We start from the raw sequence: 20,708 nt of genomic DNA on the forward strand, positions 1-20,708 counted from the left end.
ACACACACACACACACACACACACACACACACACACACACACACACAGAGCTGCAGAAGGTCCAGCCCAAGAAAGAGGGGCAGGGGCTGACTTCAGCTGGAGGTTGACTTGCGTTCTTGGATTGACTTGGCCATAGGGCTGGTTCTTGGCTTCATCGTTTTCGTGTACCTCCTCACCAGTATCAGAGAACCTTTGAGAGGGGAGGCCTCTTAGTTCCCATTCCCATGCCCATCGCCATCCTCACCCTTATCTTGTTTTCCATTTCTGATCATATGCCCATCTCCTGCCCATTCCCACTTCCATCCTCATTCCCATGCCCATCACCATCCTCATTCCCATGCCCATCACCATCCTCACCCTTATCTTGTTCTCCCTTTCCAATCCTAGCCCGGTCCCCAGCCCTTTTCAGCCTCTATCACCACCTCACCACTCAGGATGTATAATGTGGAAGTGCCCCAGCCTAGGTAGAAGACCCATTCGAAGATAAAGTGATTGATGCCATGGATAGAAATCACTTGTATGCTGATCATGAAGATGATCTGGGCAACAAGGCCCAGTAAGGCTGCAGGAAGAATTAGATGGTGTCATAGCCCCAGAACAGCAAGTGTCCAGCCTCCCATCACCTCTTAACCAAGCCCCATAGGGACAATGGAGTCTAGGTGTCTTACCAGTGACAAAGCTGCACATGGCAGAGGAAAGGTAGTAGAATGTCGTATCATTCACTACATTGATCAGTATCAGGAAGATGTCCACAAGAGCCAGGAAACCTGTTACAATGGCTGTGCCCATCAGCACTTGAACTACCTTAATTAAGACTGGAGAAAGGCAGTGATAGCAATGGCTAATCACACACACACACACACACATACACACACACCCCTAAGTCCCCAGGGTCAGTCTCCTGTGCCCATATGCCCACCCACAGGAAGAAACATTCTTAGACTAATGGACACCAAGTTGCTTAAATCAGGTTCAGTAGACTTGGGGATCTTCTTTTCCTCTATCTTCTACCTTTATTCCCATCTCCACTTTCATTCTCTACCCTCCATTTCTATTCTCCATATTTATCCCTGTCCCTATCCATATTCACTACCTCCTTCAATATCCTCATCCCCACTTTCTGCCCTCCATTTTCCTCCCTATCTTTATGTACCTGAATTCAGAATGTCCTCACACATTTTGTCCCCACATGGCTTCCATAAGCCCATGTAGAGATTGGTGTGAGACACTTGAATCTTCAGCCAATAGGGCAAGAACACAGTGAGAAGGAGAAGCATAAAGCAAAAGCTGTTTAGGACCATTTTGATGGTCACCAAGCCCTCTGTGTTGTTGAATGAATTCCAGTCCTGTTTCTTCATTTTCTCCAAAGACTGAGAGGCTTTGGGATACAAGGAAGGCAAAGCCTAGCCCAGGCTTGTTCCGGGACCCTGGACTATCCTTCAGTCTGGCCTTGTTGTGCTTTGCTTCCTTCCTATATCCAATCCCTGATGCTTGACTCCAATTTCTCTTAATTTCTGCCTGCCCCTCTGCTTTTCCTCAGATATCTCCCTGTCCTCCATAGTTATTTCCCATCTCTTCAGTTTCCGCCCGGGTCTTGATCTTTTCTTATCCCATCAGGTCCTTCCCAATCTCCTCAATTCATTCCTGGTCCCCTCAGGTCCCTCCTAGTCCCCTTATATTTTTCCTCTGGGTACAACAGCTGTGCTTCTCCGATCTTCCCCGCTCGCTCAAGGGCCCCAACTGCCATAGAACCTTCCACGACCCCCAAGGCTGACATCATCACCCCCTCTTAGTTCATGGCAGAGGAAGGGGGATGAAATGAAGCTTGGAGTTAAGAGCAGAGATAAAGATAGGGAATGGGTATGGATTTGAGGGTGGGGTGAGTTGGAGGTGGCTTGGGGAGGGTAGTGGAATTGAAGTTAGGCATCAGGGAAAGGATAGAGGATGGGTTTAGGTTTGGGGCTAAAGATGGGTTTAGAGATAGAGTTGGGAAGGACATTAGCAATCTAGTGGGCTTAGAGATACGGATGGTAGAGAAGGGGGTACAGATGGGGAGTGGGGTTAGAGATGGGGATAACTATAATGGGATCAAGATGGCCATTAAGATGATGGTGGAACACTGGGTTGGGGAAGAAGCCCCAGGCTTTCTTTAATGATAGCAACTTCATCTAGGAAATTGACAACCGTCTCTTTTCATCCTTCTGTCTCAGTAGATATTCCATATTCTCTGGCTTTCTGTTTCTGGTCCACTTAGCTTCACCACATTCAATATCCAGGTTCCTGTCTACACCCTCATTTTCTCCAAGGACCTCAAGAGGGTAGAGACAAATCTCACAGAGGGCAAATCTTACTTTGCTGGGGGAAGGGGAGTTACGATGTGGAAAAGGAAGAAGTTTAGACACCTCCACCAACAGAGAAATGCTTGCTCCTAAAAGGCAATATTTTTACCATCCAGTAAGAGAGTTATGGCTATGCGGAGCGGGTAACGGAGATAGGTGCCTTTGAGATCTTGGGAGCAAAACGTTAGAGGTCTGTGGGTCTTGAAGTAGAACTCTGAGGACTAGAGTGGCTGAGACTTGGGGGTTTCATAGAGATTGATTGAACCCTAAAGCCCAAAGGGTATGAGGAGGTTTTATGGTTTTGGGAGACCCAAGGCTGCTCAGAGCTGCAGGATCTGTTAGACAGTTGGGAAAAGGAAGCTCTAAATCTCTGGGACTTTGAGGCACTCTCAGAAATCCTCAGAGGGAATGAAGCTTTTATGGACCTTGGGGCCCAGACAGATTCAGGAGCTCTAGAAGACTTGGGTGTTTTGGTCTGTGAGGTTTCAGGTTGCTCAGTAGCTTTGGGAACCAGAGAACAGTGAGAACTCTGTGAGACTTCTGGGCTTTGGGGAGCTGACTGCATCTCTGAGGACTGCATCATAGAGGAAGAGTGATGAAGATGATGATGGAAGATGAAGGACCCTGGGGGAAGGAGAAGTGCCAGCTGTAATCCCTAGGAGTAGGAGGCCAGCTCATTTCCTTTATTTTCTTGCCTTGGCCTCCATGTTCTGCCCCAACATCTATCCTACTCTTGATGACCACTCCATATCCCTTCTCAAACTCTCCTCCCCACCCCACCCCCCATTGCCATTGTCTGTCTGGTTCCTCCACCCAATACCCTGACCTCAACATGCTGCTTCCCTATTTTCTCTCTCCCATCCTCCCTACGTAAAATAATAATAGCATGTATATAGTGCTTTTAAGTTTGCAAAGTAGTTTACAAATATCTCATTTGATCCTCACAACAACCCTGGGAGGGAGGTGCTATTATTATCCCCATTTTACAGATGGGGAAATAGAGAGGTTGTGACTTGCCCAGGGTCACACAGCTAGTAAGTGTCTGAAGTGAAATTTGAACTCAGGTCTCTCTAACTTCCAGTCAGTCAACTGCACCACCTAGCTGGCCCTGCATGGTCCACGCCTATCTCGTCCCCGCCCCCTCTTCTTCTACCTACTCTACTAATGCTTTCTCTGCCTACCCTTCCACAGCTCCCCTCCTCCATCTTTTATATCGCATCTAGGTACTCTTCCCTATCCCCAGCCACAGTTTCCGCCACATTCTTCACACTTCTTCTCATCCCTCCATCTTTCCAGCGTCTCTTCCCTCTCCTCTAATTCCTCCTCAATCCCCTCCTTTCCTTTCTCCACATCATCCCTTCCTTCCCACTTGCCATACAGCCCTTTCCTCGATGTCCCTTCCTTTCCCCCTACAGCTCTCTCCCAGGAGCACCTTCCCTGCCTGCTGTAATCTCATTCTCCATCCCTTCTCTCTCCCTCAACATCCTCTCCTTCCCTCTGCCTCCTCCCTCTTGTCTCTCCCTCTGCTCCCCTCTCCTTCTTCTCCATCCCCCTTCCTCTCTTCTCCGCCTTCCCCACTGCCCCTCCTTCCTCCTTCTGCTGCCCTCTCCCGCCTCCAGCCTCCAGTCTCCAGGTCCCGGGCCTCACCTACGACGATGTAGATCACCGAAGAGAACAGGAGCAAGTAAGCCGGCCAGTTGAGCCACATATCGAATTCCTTTAATAAAAACTGGAGCCGGTTCAACATGAGGCGGAAGAATATGAAGGCGAGGAATTCAACGCTACCTGCCGTGGGGCGGGAACGAGAGTTAAAGCCTGGGGAGGCACTGGGCAGTAAGAGCACGGCGGGGACTTAGGGAAGAGAGCTGAGGACCTGGGCCAGGAGCACGAAGGTGGGGACACACCTCCTGGAGAGAGGATGGGACCGAGGATCTACTGAGGGAGAATGGGCAGGCACCACCCACATCCCGAAGAGGCACGCAGAGCTTGGCCCTCGGTCCATGCCCTCCCCCCACCCCCGCCCTGGGACCCGGGCGAGCCGCGCACCGACTGTCAGGCAGATGAGGCTTGTGAAGAAGGGCATGAGGTCTGGCAGGGAGCCAGACAAGATTCCAGTGCACTGTGCCGGCACACTCAGCCCCAGCGGCAATGACAGCAGCAGGGACATCAGCAACGAAGCACGACAGCCTTCTGCATGTCCTAGACAGGGGGGAAGGCTGAAGGGTGAGAGTCTCATGAGGGTGGGGCTGGAATGGAGGGGATGCGGTCTGGGGTCACAGAGGAGAGAGAAGAGGGGATGGGGCAAGAGAGGAAAGGAGGCAGGCAGGGAGAAATGGGAGAGAGGGATGGGAGCACCCACATTAGAGGGGGTGGCTGGGCTTCTGGGTGTGGAAACAGGAGGGAATGGAGGAAAGTAAATTTCGGTTGGTGAGGTGAAAGATGGAGAGAGATCAGAGAGGAGTTGATTTTAAAAAAATGTGAAATGAGTCACAGGAGGAAAGAGTAAAACTATGCGAGTGGGGGACCTCAGCTTTCTCCTCTTAGAACTAGATAAATCTAAACAACAACAAAAAGAGGTGAACGGAATTTTTAAAGAAGTTAGATACAATAGACCTCTGGAGAAAATTGAATGGGAATAGAGGGAACACACCTTTTTCTCAGCAGTACATGGCATCTACACAAAAACTGACCATATATCAGGGCAGAAAACCAGAAATATTAAATGCATCCCTTTCAGATCATAATGCAGTAAAAAAATACATTCAATAAGGGGTAACCTTATTAGATAAACCATTGGTTAATTTGATTTTAAATAAGATGATCAAATTACCAGTATGAAAAACGAAAAGGGTGAATTTACCACCAATGGAGAAGAAATTAGAGCAATTACTAGGACCTATTTTGTCCAATTATGTGCCAATAAATATGACAATCTAAGTGAAATGGATAGATATTTACAAAATACAAATGGCAGATTAATAGGAGAGGAAATAGAATACCTAAATGACCCCATCCTAGGCAAAGAAATTAAACAAGCCATCAGTGAACTCCCTAAGAAAAAATCCCCAGGGCAAAATGGATTCAGAAGTGAATGAATTCTACTAAACATTTAAAGAACAATTATTCTGTTACTATATAAACTGTTTACAAAAACAGCCAAAAAAAAAAAAACCAAAAAAGAAAGGGAAGTCAAGGAGATAAATCCACTCCTCATCTAGATATAATATCTGGAGAGAATTGAATGGAAGTAGAAAGGAATATGCTGGGGCAGCTAGGTGGTGCAGTGGATAAAGCACTGGCCCTGGACTCAGGAGGACTTGAGTTCAAATGTGACCTCAGACACTTAACACTTACTACTTGTGTGACTCTGGGAAAGTCACTTAAGCCCAATTGCCCCCCCCCCCCCCCCGAAAAAAGAATATGTCTTTCTCTCAGTGGTAATATGGTACCTTTACAAAAACTGACCATATATCAGGGCATAAAAACCTTATCATTAAATGCAGAAAAGCAGAAATATTAAATGCATCCTTTTCAGATCATAATGCAATAAATTATACTTAATAAGGGACCATAGAAACACAGATTAAAAATTAATCATAGACTAAATAAACTAATCTGAAAGAACACATCATAGAAACTAACTTTATTAAAGAAAATTATAATAATGAGATAACATATCAAAACCTATGGGATGTAGATGATATACTTTGAAAATCCTAGAGATTTAACCAAAAAGCTAGTTGAAACAATAATTTTAGCAAAGTAGTAGGATATAAAATAAACCCTCATAAATCATCAACATTTCTATATAACACCAACAAAACCCTGCAAGAAATAGTAAGAGATACCCCATTTAAAATAACCATGAACATCATAAAATACTTGGTAGTATGCCTGCCAAGATAAACCCAAGAACTACATGAATATAATTATAAAATATTTTTCATACAAATAAAGTCAGATTTAAATAATTTGAGAAATATTATTTGTGGGTGGGCAGAGCCAATATAATAAAAATGACCACCTAAACTAATCTACTTATTCAATGCTATCCCAATTAAATTACCCCCCAAAAGGATTATTTTATTGAGCTAGAAAAAAATAATAACAATTTATTTGGAAGAATAAGGGTAAAGAATATTAAAGGAATTAATGAAAAAATATGTAAATAAAAGAACTTTAGCAGTGCCAGATCCTAAATTATATTAGAAGGCAGTAATTATTGAAACTATCTGCTACTGACTAAGAAATAGAAAGGTGGATCAGTGGAACAGATTAGACATATAATACACAATAGTAAATGATTATAGTAACCTTGTGTTTGACAAAATGTAAAGATTTGAACTTTTGGAATAAGAATTCACTATTTGGTAAAACTTGCTGGGAAAACTGAAAAGCAGTCTGGCAGAAATTGGGCATAGATGAATATCTAACACCATTTACCAAGATAAGGTGAAAATGGATACATGACCTAGGTAGAAATGGAGATATCATTAAAAAAAGTAAAACATTGAAAAATAGTACCTGTCAGACTTGTGGATGCGAGAAGAATTTATGAGTAAATAGATAACATTGTGAAATACAAAATGAATCATTTTTATTACATCAAATTAAAAGGTTTTACAGAAATAAAACCAATGTAACCAAGATTAGAAGGAAAGCAGAAAATTGGGGGAGGGGATTTATAGACAAGTTTCTTTAATAAAGGTCTCATATCTCAAATATATAAAGAACTTTGTCAAATTTATAAGAATATAAATCATCCCCCATGATAAATGGTCCAAGGATATGAATAAGCACTTTTTCAATGAAAAAATCAAATATATATATATATGTATATATAATATGAAGAAATGATTTAAATCATTATTTATTAGAGAAATACAAATTAAAACAACTTTGAGATATCTCACAACTATTAGATTGGCTAAAATGATAGAAGGGAAAAATGAAAATGTTGGAGGAGATGTGAAAAAATTAGGACACTAATTCACTCTTGGTGGAACTGTGAACTCATCCAACCATTTTGGAAAGCAATCTGGAATTATGCCCAAAGAGTTATAGAACTGTGTACACTCTTTGACTCAACAATACCATTTTAACTCTATTTCCCAAGGTGATCAGGTAAAAAGGAAAAGAACCTATATATTCTAAAATATTCATAGCTCTCTTTGTGGTGGCAAAGAGCTGGAAATTGAGAGATGCCCATCAATTGGGCAATGGCTAAACGAGTTGTGGTATCTGATTGTGATGAATACTACCGTGCTGTAAGAAATAATGGGCAGGTGGGTTTTAGAAAAACATGGAAAGACTTGCACAAAATAATGAAGAGTGATTTGATAAATCCAAAGACTCCAGCTTCTGGGATAAGAAATGACTATTTAACAAAAACTGCTGGGAAAATTGGAGAATAGTATGGCAGAATCTGGACCAACATCTTACACCTTATACCAAGATGAAGTCAAAATGGGTATATGAGTTACATATAAAGACTGATACTATAAGCAAACTAGGAGAGCAAGGAATAGTTTACCTATCAGATCTATGGAGAAGGGAAGAATTTATGACCAAACAAGAGATAGACAACATTGTGAAATGCAAAATGGATAATTTTGATTACATTAAATTGAAAAGTTTTTACACAAACAAAGCCAATGCAACCAAGATTAGGAGGGAAACATAAAACTGGGAAAGAATTTTTGCAACCAATGTCTCTGATAAAGGCCTCATCTCTAAAATATATAGAGAACTGAGTCCAATTTATAAGAATATAAGTCATTCCCCAATTGATAAATTGTCAAAGGATATGAACAGACCGTTTTCAGATGAAGAAATTAAAGCTATCTATAGTCATATGAAAAAATGCTCTAAATCACTATTGACTAGAGACATGCAAATCAAAACAACTCTTAGGTACACATCTATCAGATTGGCTAACATGACAAAATGGGAAAATGATAAGTGCTGGAGAAAATGTGGGAAAATTGGAACATTAAGGCATTGTTGGTGGAGTTGTGAACTTATCGAACCACTCTGGAGAGCAATTTGGAACTATGCCCAAAGGGCTATAAAATTGTGCATATCCTTTGACCCAGCAATACCACTTCTAGGTCTGTATCCCAAAGAGATCATAAAAATGGGAAAAGGATCCACATGTACAAAATGTACATGTGTAAAAATATATTGTACACATGTACAAAATGTACAAAAATATTTATAGGAGCTCTTTTTGTGGTGGCAAAGAATTTGAAATTGAGGGATGTCCATCAATTGGAGAATGGCTGAAAAAGTTGTGGTATATTAATGTAATGGAATACTATTGTGCTATAATAAAGGATGAGCAGGAGGACTTCAGAAAAACCTGGAAAGACTTATATAAACTGATGCTGAGTGAAATGAGCAGAACCAAGAGAACAATCAAGCTCCCACCGGCCTTAATTCATACTGTTCTTCACAAACTCCAAGTTCGTCTTAACTGGACTCATCATTGTTCCTTGCTCTTTTCCTGTGCTTGTTGCACCCATGTAGTCCATCTCCTACAACAAAAATGTGTTCCCTCACCATCTTTAAGGTCCAAGTCTATGGTCACTCTGCAACCCTTCCCCTCTATCTCCCCATCTCCCCTCAACTAGAAGTGTCATTTCCTTCCTCAAATTTCCCCCAAAGCACTTAGTTTTAATATCTCTTTTGACCTTATTACTTTTGCCTCTAGGATTAAGCACTGGATGGAGAACTGGACCTAGAATGAGGAAGAGCTAAATTCTGATTTGACCCAATACTCATTGGTTGTATGACTTTGGGCTGACAAGTTACTTAACCTCTTTCAGCCTCAGTTTTCCTAACTATAAAATGTAGAATCATAACAACACTTCCCTTCAAGGTTGTTGACAGATCAAATGAAATTATATTTGAAAGCAATAAGCATAGTGCCTGGCACATAGTAGGCACTTAATATATGCTTGCTTCCCTCTCCTGTCTTCCCTTGTATGGACTTAAGCCTAGTCATGACAAGGAGATAACCCTGGGTTCCTCAAAAGGCTCTAATGACATAATGAAAGCTCTTAGTTAGTGACTAGAGTGGGTAGTCTTGGAGTCAGGAAGATCTGAATTGGAAACTTGCCTCAGACACTCCTTGTCAAGGATCAACCCACCTCACCAATCACCTTTAGTTTTTCCCAGTAAGATTAACCTTCATCTCATCCTCTAACACCTAGCTGATCCTCATCAACCCACCTGGCTACGTCTCTGGGCAAGGAATTGGTCATGAGGTGAATTCAATGACTAAGAGAAGGAGGTCCCAGAGGGGTTAGGCCCTGAGGAGCTGGATGATAAGGGAGGATCAGAGGTTCTGGATCAGGGGGCATTTGGGTCAATGATTGGCAAGAAATTATTGGACAGGAATTAAGCAATCAGTAGTCAGATGTTGAAGGCTATATATAAAGGGTCAGTTTGGAAGGGCAGGGATTAGCACCTATCCCATGCCACCTGTTGCAGGTTGGAAGTCACCCATCATAGGTGAGATGTTTAAAGTTGGAAGACATATGTCACCAATTAGAGTCCAAGACTAGATAACACACATGAGGGGAAGGGGAGGGGAGGGAGTCATAGATTGACAGGTTCAGAGGCAGCAAGAGCAGGAGGCTGAGAATGCAGAGGTGAAGATGGGGGTCTGGGGAGGCCTTACCAATGTTCTTGATGATCTTACACTGTTTTCTCACACATATGATCCACGGGCTGGCAAACACCATGGACTCATGTTCGTGGTGGTAGAAGAGAGCCCAGTATGGGACGAAGAACGTCATGGCCAGGAGGGCCACACTCTTGAGGAAAAGGATACCGGGGGTACTAGGAAGCAACGTGAGAAGCATCTTGGATGGCCTGGCTCAGCACCACTGTAATGATGGTTATGACCCCATACCTCCCCAGACACCTCCCTCAACTGCCACGGAACTCTGTTCCCCAGCCCCCACCCTTTCAGTGACCTGGACGTCTTAGTTCCTCAGTCCTCCCCACCTCCATTCAGAGGCACAGATATCTTGATCCTCAGCCCCTCTCTCAAAGACCCAGGCATCCTGAACCCCATGCCTGCCCTATCGGGCATCCAGGTTTCCTGACTCCCAGCTACTAGTTCCTTAGGGATTGAAGTATCTTCATCTTCTCAGACTCACTCCCTCAGGGACCCCAATAATCACTCAGATAAATATTGACTCAGAGACCACAAATGGGTTTCACAGTAGTTTTATTAGAAGTCAGAACAATCCTTTCCATTCTTCCCTCCCCTCGCCTCAATCTAGCACCCAGACATTCAGACTCCTGTCCCAAAATTCTTTGGGAGCCCAGATATCCAGCTCCTGTGGCTGGCCCATGGGGGGCTCAGATGTCTGAGCCCCAGCTCTCACCCCTCCCCCAGATCCAGGTATCCTGACTCTGCTAGAACCATCTCTACCCCCCTCAGAGACTCAAGCATCCAGACCACCCTATCCCCACCCCCTCAGGGACTCAGACTTCCTGTTCCTTCAGCCTTCATTGATGTCAGATCCCAGTGTGAATGGGAAGGTGGGGGGCTTTATTGTTGGGATCAGGGACAGGGAGTATCCAGGGGTCCATGGAGGATGCTAGGACTCAGCGAGGCCCAGACAGTCGGCGACATTCATGCATTCGGTAGGCACACATGTAAAATATTCCTACAAAGACAGAGGTTCTGAGGGAAGACAAGCCAAGGATCCAGGCCCTCCTCATCCCCACCAATTCACCACAGTCTCTCCCACAAACTCTGACAGATAGCTCCCCTCTCAGCCTAGTTCACCATTACCTGCAAAGAAGGTCATAAGCAGAGACACCCAACCCAAAATGTAGGACCAGGAGAAACGCCAGTCACCAAAGCGCCGGCCTAGGAAGCTGACAGTGACTCCAGTGTAGATGGCCATGGCAAGAAGGACGAAGAGAGCTGGGACACAGACAGAGGCCCAGAGGAAAGATGGAGGTGGGGGTGGGGTGCAAATGGGAAGTGTTAGGGTAGAAATTGGGGTGGGGAAGGAGGATGAGGGTAAATATGGCAATAGGTACTGGGGTGGATACAGGAATGCAGTAAGGATGGGGTAGGGTAGGAGTTCAAGATGGGGGATGGAGAGGTGGTTAGGGATGCAATTAGGGATGGGAAGAGAGGATGAGGGCATGGATCTGGGGTCACCGGCTCTATATCCATGGAGTTGGAGTTGGTGACAGAGAATATGCTTAAGAATGGGGATGGCAATGGGATTGGTGATGGATTTGTGGATAGTGATAAAGGATGAGGAGATGGAGCTAGATTTAGGGCTAGAACTAGGATCTCTGATTCTAGATTCACAGAGGGACCGAGGTGAGAGTTGGGGAGGGGGAGGCATGTGAATAAGGACTGATAAAGGGTCATTGTTGTTCTTAGATTCCCACTGATTTAAGTGGGTCCAGGCCCAGTTGGGGGAGGGCCTGAGTCCAGCAAACCCTGGATGGGAGAGGGGAGGAGGGAGAAAGGTGGTCACTTACTGGAAATAAAGAACATGATGCCTGCTGAGAAGGGGCGTGTGAGGCGGTGGAAGGTGGGCAGCTGGGCAAAGGCCAGGATCCCAATGACGATTCCCGAAAAGCAGCAGAGGGCAGCCAGGATCATGAAGGCCCGGGTCGCATTCCAATATGCTATTGAAGGGTTAACAACTGCTCACGTCTTCCATTCTTGGGCTCCAGCCATGGTGTGTTAGGGGCTTACTGGGGTGGAGTATCCACACACCACTCTTATCTTCCACCTTTTGTCCTGCTATATTCCCCACTCCCCAACATGCCCTTTTGGGCCGTTAAGTCATTGAATCCTTGCTACTACTGTCCATTCATGACTTTTCTTAGCCCTCATACTCTTTCTCCTTCCCCTAGCATGGTCTCCCCATCCTCCATTCCCCACCTCACATATAAATCTCAACTCACTCTGTCATCGACAGTCTGCTTCCATTCCCACCAGTCTCCTGAAACTGCATTTTTTCATGGGTACCAATGGCCTTCTCCTTACCAAATGCAGTGGCTTTTTCTCAGCCCTCAGCCTCTGGAGCACTTGACAGGGCCTCTTGTCATTAAATGGCAGATCTGGAGTTCAAACCCAAGTCCTTTTAACTCTAGATTCTGTGTTCTTTCCACAAAACCCCAAGTGTTAGAGAGAGGTTGCGTGATTTGTCTAGGGTCACACAGCTGATTTGTGGCTGTGTGTCACCCATCCCTTCCCTGAAAATTGAGCAAGCATGCCATCTTTGCCTTTAATCTGACTTGTTAAGAAAAATATGACTTCACAAGGGCCCCACATCGAGTTTGTGTCAGAGCCAGGCATGAGAACAGGAATTAAAAGTCATTTGAGACTTTTGGAACTCAGGTCCACCTGCCTCTTTATAGAGACAGCTTGGAGGGCTGCCCTTTTCTGCCTCTTTCTCCAATGCCCCTCCCACATTTCCAGCTCTATTGGGTGGGGAGAGCCTTCTCAGCTTCTTCCAGATCATTGCAAACCCACAGGTCATCCCCCATGTCCTTATCTGTGCCCTGAAGAATCCTCCTCTTCCTTCCAGGCTCAGCATAGGCACAGCCTATGGAGAAACCCTCTCCCATCCTCCAGGATCAAAGTCTTCTCTTCCAGTTTTCCCAGAGAACTCGGCCCCTTCTGGCCACCCTCTGACTTTGACGAGCCTCTCCACATGCAGCGAGGTTACTGCTGGGCTTGGACTCAAGGCTTTCCCAGCTTGGCAGGATTGCTCAGACTTTTTTTGATCCCCTGGCATAGTCTCTGAGAAGCCAAGGTCTCAAATGGTTTTTAATTCCTATTCTCATTCCTGACTCTGACACAAACTGGATGTGGGGCCCTTGTGAAGTCATATTTTTCTTAACAATTCAGATTAAAGGCAAAGAGGGCACGCTTGCTCAATTTTCAGGGAAGGGATGGCCAACACCCAGCATGACAGAGTCAGCATCCAAAAAGATGTTGACCAGCTAGACCAATGAGACTGAATCTCATCAGATGAAATGAACAAGGGACAAATTCAAAAGTTTACACTTAGGCTCAAAAAGTCAGCTCCACCAGCAGAAGACAGAAGAGGTTTGACTGAGCAGTTGTTTGAGAAGGATCCAGGTTGGTTTTTGTTTGTTTGCTTGTTTTTGTCTTTGTTTTACTGGTCAGGGGAAACTTGCTGACAATGAAAGCTGTCCCAAAGTGAAATGGACTGCCTTGGGAGGTAGTGAGTCGCCCGCCCCCTCCCCCCTGTTATTCAAGAAGAAGCTAGAAGACTTCTTCTTGGGTATGTTCTAAGGGGAGATTCTTTTTCATGCACTGGTTAAAAGAGATAGCCCCAGAAGCCTCTTCCAGTTCTGAGACTCTGTGATCCAGACAGGTCCCATTCCCTCCCCAAGCCTCTGTTTCTTCTGCAAAGGGGCAATAATAATAGCTACATTTATATAGCACTTAAAGTTTACAAAGCACTTTATATCTCCTTTGATGCTCACAAAAGTCCTGGTAGGTTGGTGCCATTATTATCTCCATCTTACAGACTAACAAACTGAGACTGAGACCAGTAAAAGCCATTGTTACAACAAGAGTCTAAAGCAGGATTTGAACTCAGGTCTTCCCGACTCTAAGCCCAACCCTCTACCTACTGTTCCTCCCAGCTGCCTCATACTTGTTCTAACTCTCTCACAGAGGTGTTAGGAAATGTGTAGAAATGTGACATCATTAATAAAACAACAAATATTTCCAACATCACATTAACAGGATCTATGATAAGAACTCTCTTGGTGATAATAAGAATGAAAACAGGTAACACTTATGTAGCCCTTTTCACATACATTAATTAGCTCTTTTGATTCTCCTAACACATGTAGCCTTGTGCAAATATTACCTCCTTGCATCCCCACAAAAACCCTGTGAAGTTGGCCAGAAACTTGTAACTTGTCTTCTCCATATGGAGAAGCTGCGGCATGTCAAGGCCACACAACGATTAAGCCTCAGGTCTAATATTAGAGACCAAGGTATAGAATCCTGGAACCTGAGAAGGGGGAGGGACCTTCAAGATCAAAATTTTAGAGCAAATCCCTCATTTTGCAGATAGGGGAACTGAGGCACAGAGAGGCAAATGGAGCCGGAAGTAGAGAAGGAGAATGGAGCCTAGTTCTTCTCCCTTTGGGGTGTCCTGCAGTCCAAGGTTTCTTGGAGAAGTAAAGATCAGTAGTGTTCTGGGGCAGCTGGGTGGTGCAGTAGATAGAGCTCCACCCTTGGAATCAGGAGGACCTGAGTTCAAATGTGACCTCAGACACATAACACTCACTAGCTGTGTGACTCTGGGCAAGTCACTTAACTCCAATTGCCTCACACACAAAAAAAAAGATCAGTGTTCTAAGGTTATTTCCAAGCTGCACTACCATGTCCTCCCTCCTCATCACCACTTCCTGGGTTTCCTGCTTCCCTTCAAGTCCCAGCTGACATCCCAACTTCTGTAAGAAGCCTTCCCCAACTTCCTTGACTAGTACTAGTGCCTTCCCTCTGATATCACCTCCAATTTACCTGTCGGTGGCTTGTTGGCTCCTTATCGTCAGTATGTGTCTCCCTCGTGAGATTTTGTGAGCTCAAAAGCAGGGACTGGTTCTTGCCTTTCTTGGCTTTTAGCAAAGTGCCCAGCACAGAGTAGGAGCTTAATGTCCCAGACCCTGACCTGGTCCCTCCAACTGTACCGAGTGTCCTCTGCGATTATTGCCTTTCTGTCTTGTGAGCTGTGTGGCCTGGATTGATCTGATTTCTGTTTCTAGCTCTCTCTGTTTCTCTCTGTTCATTTTTCTATTTTTTTGTTGTGTCCATCTCAGTTACCCTAGGGTTTTTTCTTCTGCTGTCCCCATCTCTGTCTCTGCCTCTGCATTTCTCTTGACTCCTTCCTTTCCTTTCTCATTCTCCCACCTCCCATTCCTTTCTCTCTCCCTCCTTCCCTCCTCCTCCTCCTCCTCCTTCTTTTTCTTCTCCTTCTCCTCTCCCTTTCCTTCTCTTTCTCCCTCTTTCTTCTCTCTCCTTTTCTCTCTGTCTCTGTGTCTCTGTGTCTCTGTATCTATCTGTCTGTCTGTCTGTCTGTCTGTCTCTCTTTCTCTTTCTCCCCATTGCTTGAATTATCTGTTTATGTCTGCAACCTGTCTTGGTTTATTTCTGCCTCCCTCCCTCCCTCTCCATCTCTCTGTCTCTGTCTCTTCCTCTCTCTTTCCTCCTTTTCTTTCTGACCTCCCACCTCCCATTTTTCTCTCCTTCCTTTCCTCCTCCTTTTTTTTTCTCTCTCTCTCCCTCTTTTCTCTCTCTCTCTCTGTTTCCCCATTGCTTGATTTCTCTATTTATGTCTACAACCTGTCTTGGTTATTTCTGCCTCCCTCCCTCCTTATCTCTTGGTCTCTGTTTCTCTGAGTCTCTGTCTGTCTCTCTGTTTCCCCATCCTGCCTCCCTCCTGTCTGTTTCTATCTCTCTTTGTTTCCCTATCTCCACCTCGATGTTCTGGTTTCTGTTGCTATCTCTATCTCTTCCTTTTTATTACTGTTCTATCCCTGTTTCTTTTTCTCCTTGGCTCTCAATCTTCCTAGATCTGTTTCTCATTCTTTATTTCTTCATCCTGGTTTTTATCTGCATCTCCATCTCTCAATCAATTCCAGAATCACTCATTAATTTAATGTACATGGATAAGTAGGCTACAAAGTAGATTGTGATGGTGGTAGATATATAAGCAGAGATATATGCCAAATGTTTCAGGAAAATTTGAGGATGAATTTAATGTGTTGGGAAGAAAAAAGAAAAAAGAAAGGAAGGAAGGAAAAGAAAAGAAAGAAGGAAGGAAAGAGGAAGGAAGGAAAAGAAAGAAAGAGAGAAAGGAAGGAAAACAAGAATTTATTAAGCACTACTACGTGCCTGGTACTATGTTAAACACTGTACAAATATTACATCACTGCAACACTGTAGGTCACTATTATTATCTCCATTTTATAGATGAGGAAACTGAGGTAGACAGAAGTTAAGTGACTTGCCCAGGGTCACACAGATAGTAAATATTTGAGATCATATTCGAACTCAGGTCTTCCTGACTCCAGGCCTATTTCTCTTTCCACTGCACCACCATATCCTAAGGTTCTGGGGGAGGGGAGGGAAGGGAGGCGGAGGGAGGGAGGGGAGGTAGGGGGAGAATCAGGATAAGGAGCCTCCACATAAGGCATTGGGGGCAGCTTGGTCAGTTTGCAGAGATGAGAGATGGGATGTCCTGGATGGAGACATGCAGCTTGGCAGGAATCGCGAGCGTTGGAGTGGTACAATGTGAAATTGCCCGGGAGAGCTGGGCTGGCCGCGGAGAGCGGAGGGTTTGAAGTGGCAAATGCAGGATTTGTTTTAGCTACTAGAGACAAGAGGGAGTTAGCGTAGGCCGCAGCCCCGAGAGCAGGGCGCAGCGCGCAGTCACACCTGCGTCTGAGGAGGACGGTCTGGCAGCGGGGCCGGACCTACCCAGTGCAAGCGCGTGAGCAGGGAAGGCGACGTGTACAGAGCATTTGCCTCCCAAGGCGTTGGGGGATGGGAGCAGCTTTACAGAGGAGAAAACTGAGGTCCAGAGGACAGAAGCACTTTTCTGAAGCTGCACAACCAGCCAATGTCTGAGCCAGGACTCGGCATTCTTGGCTCCAGCCTTCCTTCTTCTGGCTAAACCGTTGCTTCAGGTGAAAAATCTGGACCCAGTAGTCTCTGAGGTTCCTCTCAGTTCTAGGTTTTGTCGTCTGTTCTCTGGCCCCTCCCAACCCTGACATTCCCTGTTCTAAGCTTCCCCTCATTCCTGACATTCCCTGTTCTAAGAACCCTCCCAGCCTTGACATTCCCTGTTTTAAGGTTCCCTTAATTCCTGACATTCCCTGTTCTAAGGACCTCCCCCATCCCTGTCATTCCCTGTTCTAAGGTTGCCCTCATTCCTGACATTTTCTGTTTTAAGGATACTCCCAGCTTTGACATTATGTTCTAGGATTCTTCCTAGCTCTGAGATTCTCCAAGAGCAGCCCAGCTCTAATGATCTGCTTATCTCTGAATCCCCCCAGACTCTGTACTTGTCCGCCCACTCTGGTCTTCTCTGGTGCCTACCTGGCCTGCTCTATCCAGTTAGGGCCAAGCCTGCTGTCCCAGCAGCCTTTTGCCTGGGTCCCAGAGGTGGACACCCTCACCTTACCAGCCCCAGCCCTCTTACCGATACTCTCAGTCTGCAGGTAACATTTGTTGCTGAGGCAATAGCGCCACAGACCCTGGTGGGCAAAGGCCCCGGACAGCCGGTACTGCATCCAATGGTCTGTAGCTGTGGCAACCACAAGGAGGATGTTCCCCACCCAGGCACAGAAGAGGCCCCCGCCCATGAAGCTGTACATGGTGTCCTGGGGGGGGGGGATGGGAAGAGGAAGAAGAGAAGTGAGGTAGCTGCAGAGATCAGGGACTAGACCCCAGCCCTGGAGGTACTGGGGACCTAGGGGCCCAGGGTCTTGAAAGCACAGGAAGCCCAGACCACCCAAAGGGCAGAGGTCTGGGTCTTTGGGGGTGGTTCGGAAGGTGGGAGCTGGGAATTTTATGTCCCGAGAATGCCAGGGTCATTGTAGATCTGCTTTTGAGGGAAGCCGGGGTCTGGTGGTAGACACAATCTGTGTCTGACAGTTTAGTAGCAGAGGTTTGGATGTCTGGACCTTTAGAGAGGTGAGAATGGAAGGGACCAAGACCGCAGGTTCACCAAGACCTGAATGTTCTGGGTTGTGAGGAGGCGGGGTTGGCCATCCGAGTGTCCCAGAAGGTATGAAGACACCAAACCCTAGAGAACGTCTAATTATCTAAGTCCTTAAGGGAGTGGGAGTGGTGGAACCAGTAGGTTTGGGTCGCTAGAGGGACAGCGGCAGGGCAGGGGCAGAGGCTGGGGCATCAGGATGCCTGGTTTCTGAGGGAGCATAGGCTGGGTTCTAGGTCCCCTGGACACATGAGCTATTGAGCTAGATACCTTGGTGTCTCAGGGTCCAAACATGTAAGACACCTGGATCTCCACGGGGGCAATATGGATACCTGCATCCTTTAGGGGTTGGGGCTAGGGAGGTGCAGACCCCTGAGTGACTGGGTTGTATTGGCAGCCCCCAAGGAAGCAGGACAGATGCTCGGGTCCCCAAGATGGTGGTGCTGGTGGGATTGGGGATATGAGTCCCTGAGGGAGCAGGAGCTGGGAATCCAGGATCCTTGGGCCCTGATACAGACTGGGATGGGATTCTCAGTGGTCTCCTAGTACAGGAGATGATGCCTGGCTCCATACCTTGGTCGCAGAGATGATGCCGAACCCTCCGATGATCACGTCCCCCTGGTGCAGACTGAGTCCCAGCCCAGCCCCAGCCCTTCCTGAATGCCCTCCCCTGGCTGCCCCCAAATCCCTTAACCCCTCAGGACAATAGGCCCAGGCACCAGTAGCTTCTAGTCCCCATAGTTGCTGAGTCGGCGAAGCAGGCCCTAAATGGGAGTTGCTGAGACAACTGATTTGGGGGGAAGGGTGGGCCCCCACACCCAGCTCCTCAGGGCCTCCCCTGCCCTCCTTTGATCTCCCTCAGCTGATTTGTGACCCCCATGGTTACCTGGCCCCTCCCAGCTCCAGAATATTCCCCTTTCTTGGTTAAGTCTCTGCGGCTAAGACTCAGAGACCCAGGACATAGAAATGTCAGATCAGAACATTTTTATTAATGGACTGGGAGACCAGAATGCTTGGGTTTCTACGGGCTCAAGAGTTAAGGGATTAGGGTGCAGGGGGCAGTGATGGGGATTAAAATGCTCAGGGTCTTTACTGGGGGCCAGAATAGGAATTAGAGTACCTAAGGTCAGGGCCCCATTAGGCATAAATTGTGAGGAGAAACTCAGGGCAAAGAAGGGACCACCAGATGCCCAGACCTGCTGGACACATGGGGGATGGAGACCCAGTCTTTGCTGTGGGGGCCTGGGGACCTCCAGCCAGGGTCAGAGGCAGGGATGGAAGTGAGTGTGGGAAATGGGAATGAAGGTAGGAATGAGGTTGCGGCTGTGTTGGTGGGAGTGTGGTGGGAGATGGGAATGGATTTAGGGCTGGGAATGTCCAGGTCCGCTTTCTAGCTGGGTTTCCAGAGGAGAGCAACTACAACCTTCATAGGCCACGCACAAAGCTGGGAAGGTGGTCCAGGTGCTGGGAAGGTGCTGCCTCCTTAGGGTTGGGGGGCCTGAGCATCTGGGCTGCTCTCCTCGTTCCCAGGGTCCAGGAGCACATTCTCAGAGCAGACCAAGGTGGCATCTTGGGGACTTTGGGCTCCCTGGTACTCACTCTCCCAGTCCTCAGCAGGCGGAGTGGTGGTGACAGCTGGGGCCCGCTGATGCTGGTACCTGCCATCACAGTCGTCCGTGGGCTGTGGTGGAGGGGCAGGGGGCCTGCAGGGCTGAGATTCTCTCTCCCACTCCTCTGGTGGTGGCATGGCGGAGGCAGCAACAGCTCTTCGATGGTGGTGCCTGCTCTCCCACTCCTTCTTGGATTTTGGCAGAGGAGGAGGGGGTCTTCGGCGCTGGTACTCACTCCTCTGGTCCTTAACAGGAGGTTGCACGGGTGAAGGGCGCGCCCTCCGGTTCTGCTTGATGGTGCCCACAGGGGCTCCCAGCTGTCTGCCCCCTGAGGGCCCCACCTCCCCCGACCAAAGAGCTTCCCTCTGGCTCTGGCTTCTGGCCCAGTGCTGTTTGGGGGCATCCTGGGCCACTGGCTGATCTGAGACTGGTGGTCGGGCACAACAAGGATTAGGGTGGCAAGGACAAAGTGGGGGGCCGGGCCTGAGGCTGTAGGCCCCAAGCAGGGCACTGTGGAGAAGGTAGGAGAGGGCGTCCAGTCGGATGGGGATGGTGAGAGCAGCCAGGCCTTCAGGGAGCTGGGGCAGCCCAGACCCTGCTGCCATCACTGTCCCAGGCCCCACCTGGCTCAGGGCCAGGGGCTGGGGGGAAGGGATGGAGGTTGGTGGCTTCTGGGGCTCAGAGAGGCCAGTTCTGCAAGAAGAGATAGCCAGAGGTCAGACTATCACCATCAGGGAAGGGAGAAAGTCATGTTAGCCTCACTGCTTCCCCAGCTATGCCCATTCGTCCTGTCATTGTCTGAGTCTCTATCTCTAGATAAGATTCCTGGTACAGAACTGGGAGAACCTTAGAACATGGGATGTCAGGAGCTGGGAGGGGACCTTAGAACAGCAGTTCTCAATCTTTGTGGTCTCAGGACCCCTTTTCACTCTTAAAAATTGCCGAAGACCACACACACACACACACACACACACACACACACACACACACACACACAC

At 46.9% G+C, this 20,708-nt stretch overlaps 2 protein-coding genes across 2 annotated transcripts in view; both read right to left on the reverse strand.

Moving 5' to 3' along the window:
* Positions 1-10,961: 10,961 nt before the first annotated feature.
* LIM2 (lens intrinsic membrane protein 2) lies at positions 10,962-17,756 on the reverse strand. The gene is made up of 4 exons (XM_027858139.1): positions 17,582-17,756; positions 11,862-12,011; positions 11,152-11,286; positions 10,962-11,023 (listed from the first exon to the last, which is right to left on the reverse strand). The coding sequence occupies exons 1-4, from the start codon at positions 17,754-17,756 to the stop codon at positions 10,962-10,964; spliced, it is 522 nt and encodes a 173-aa protein (XP_027713940.1).
* A 1,827-nt stretch (positions 17,757-19,583) lies between these two features.
* The window catches only part of CUNH19orf84 (chromosome unknown C19orf84 homolog), a 1,798-nt gene continuing 673 nt past the window's right edge, over positions 19,584-20,708 (reverse strand). The window contains exon 2 of the mRNA XM_027858183.1: positions 19,584-20,403. Coding sequence (XP_027713984.1) covers positions 19,584-20,403 — 820 coding nt within the window. The remainder of the gene's footprint in view (positions 20,404-20,708) is intronic.

This window comes from Vombatus ursinus, unplaced genomic scaffold, assembly GCF_900497805.2.
Source record: "Vombatus ursinus unplaced genomic scaffold, bare-nosed wombat genome assembly UNPS02012758.1, whole genome shotgun sequence".
In the NCBI taxonomy this organism is placed as follows: domain Eukaryota; kingdom Metazoa; phylum Chordata; class Mammalia; order Diprotodontia; family Vombatidae; genus Vombatus; species Vombatus ursinus.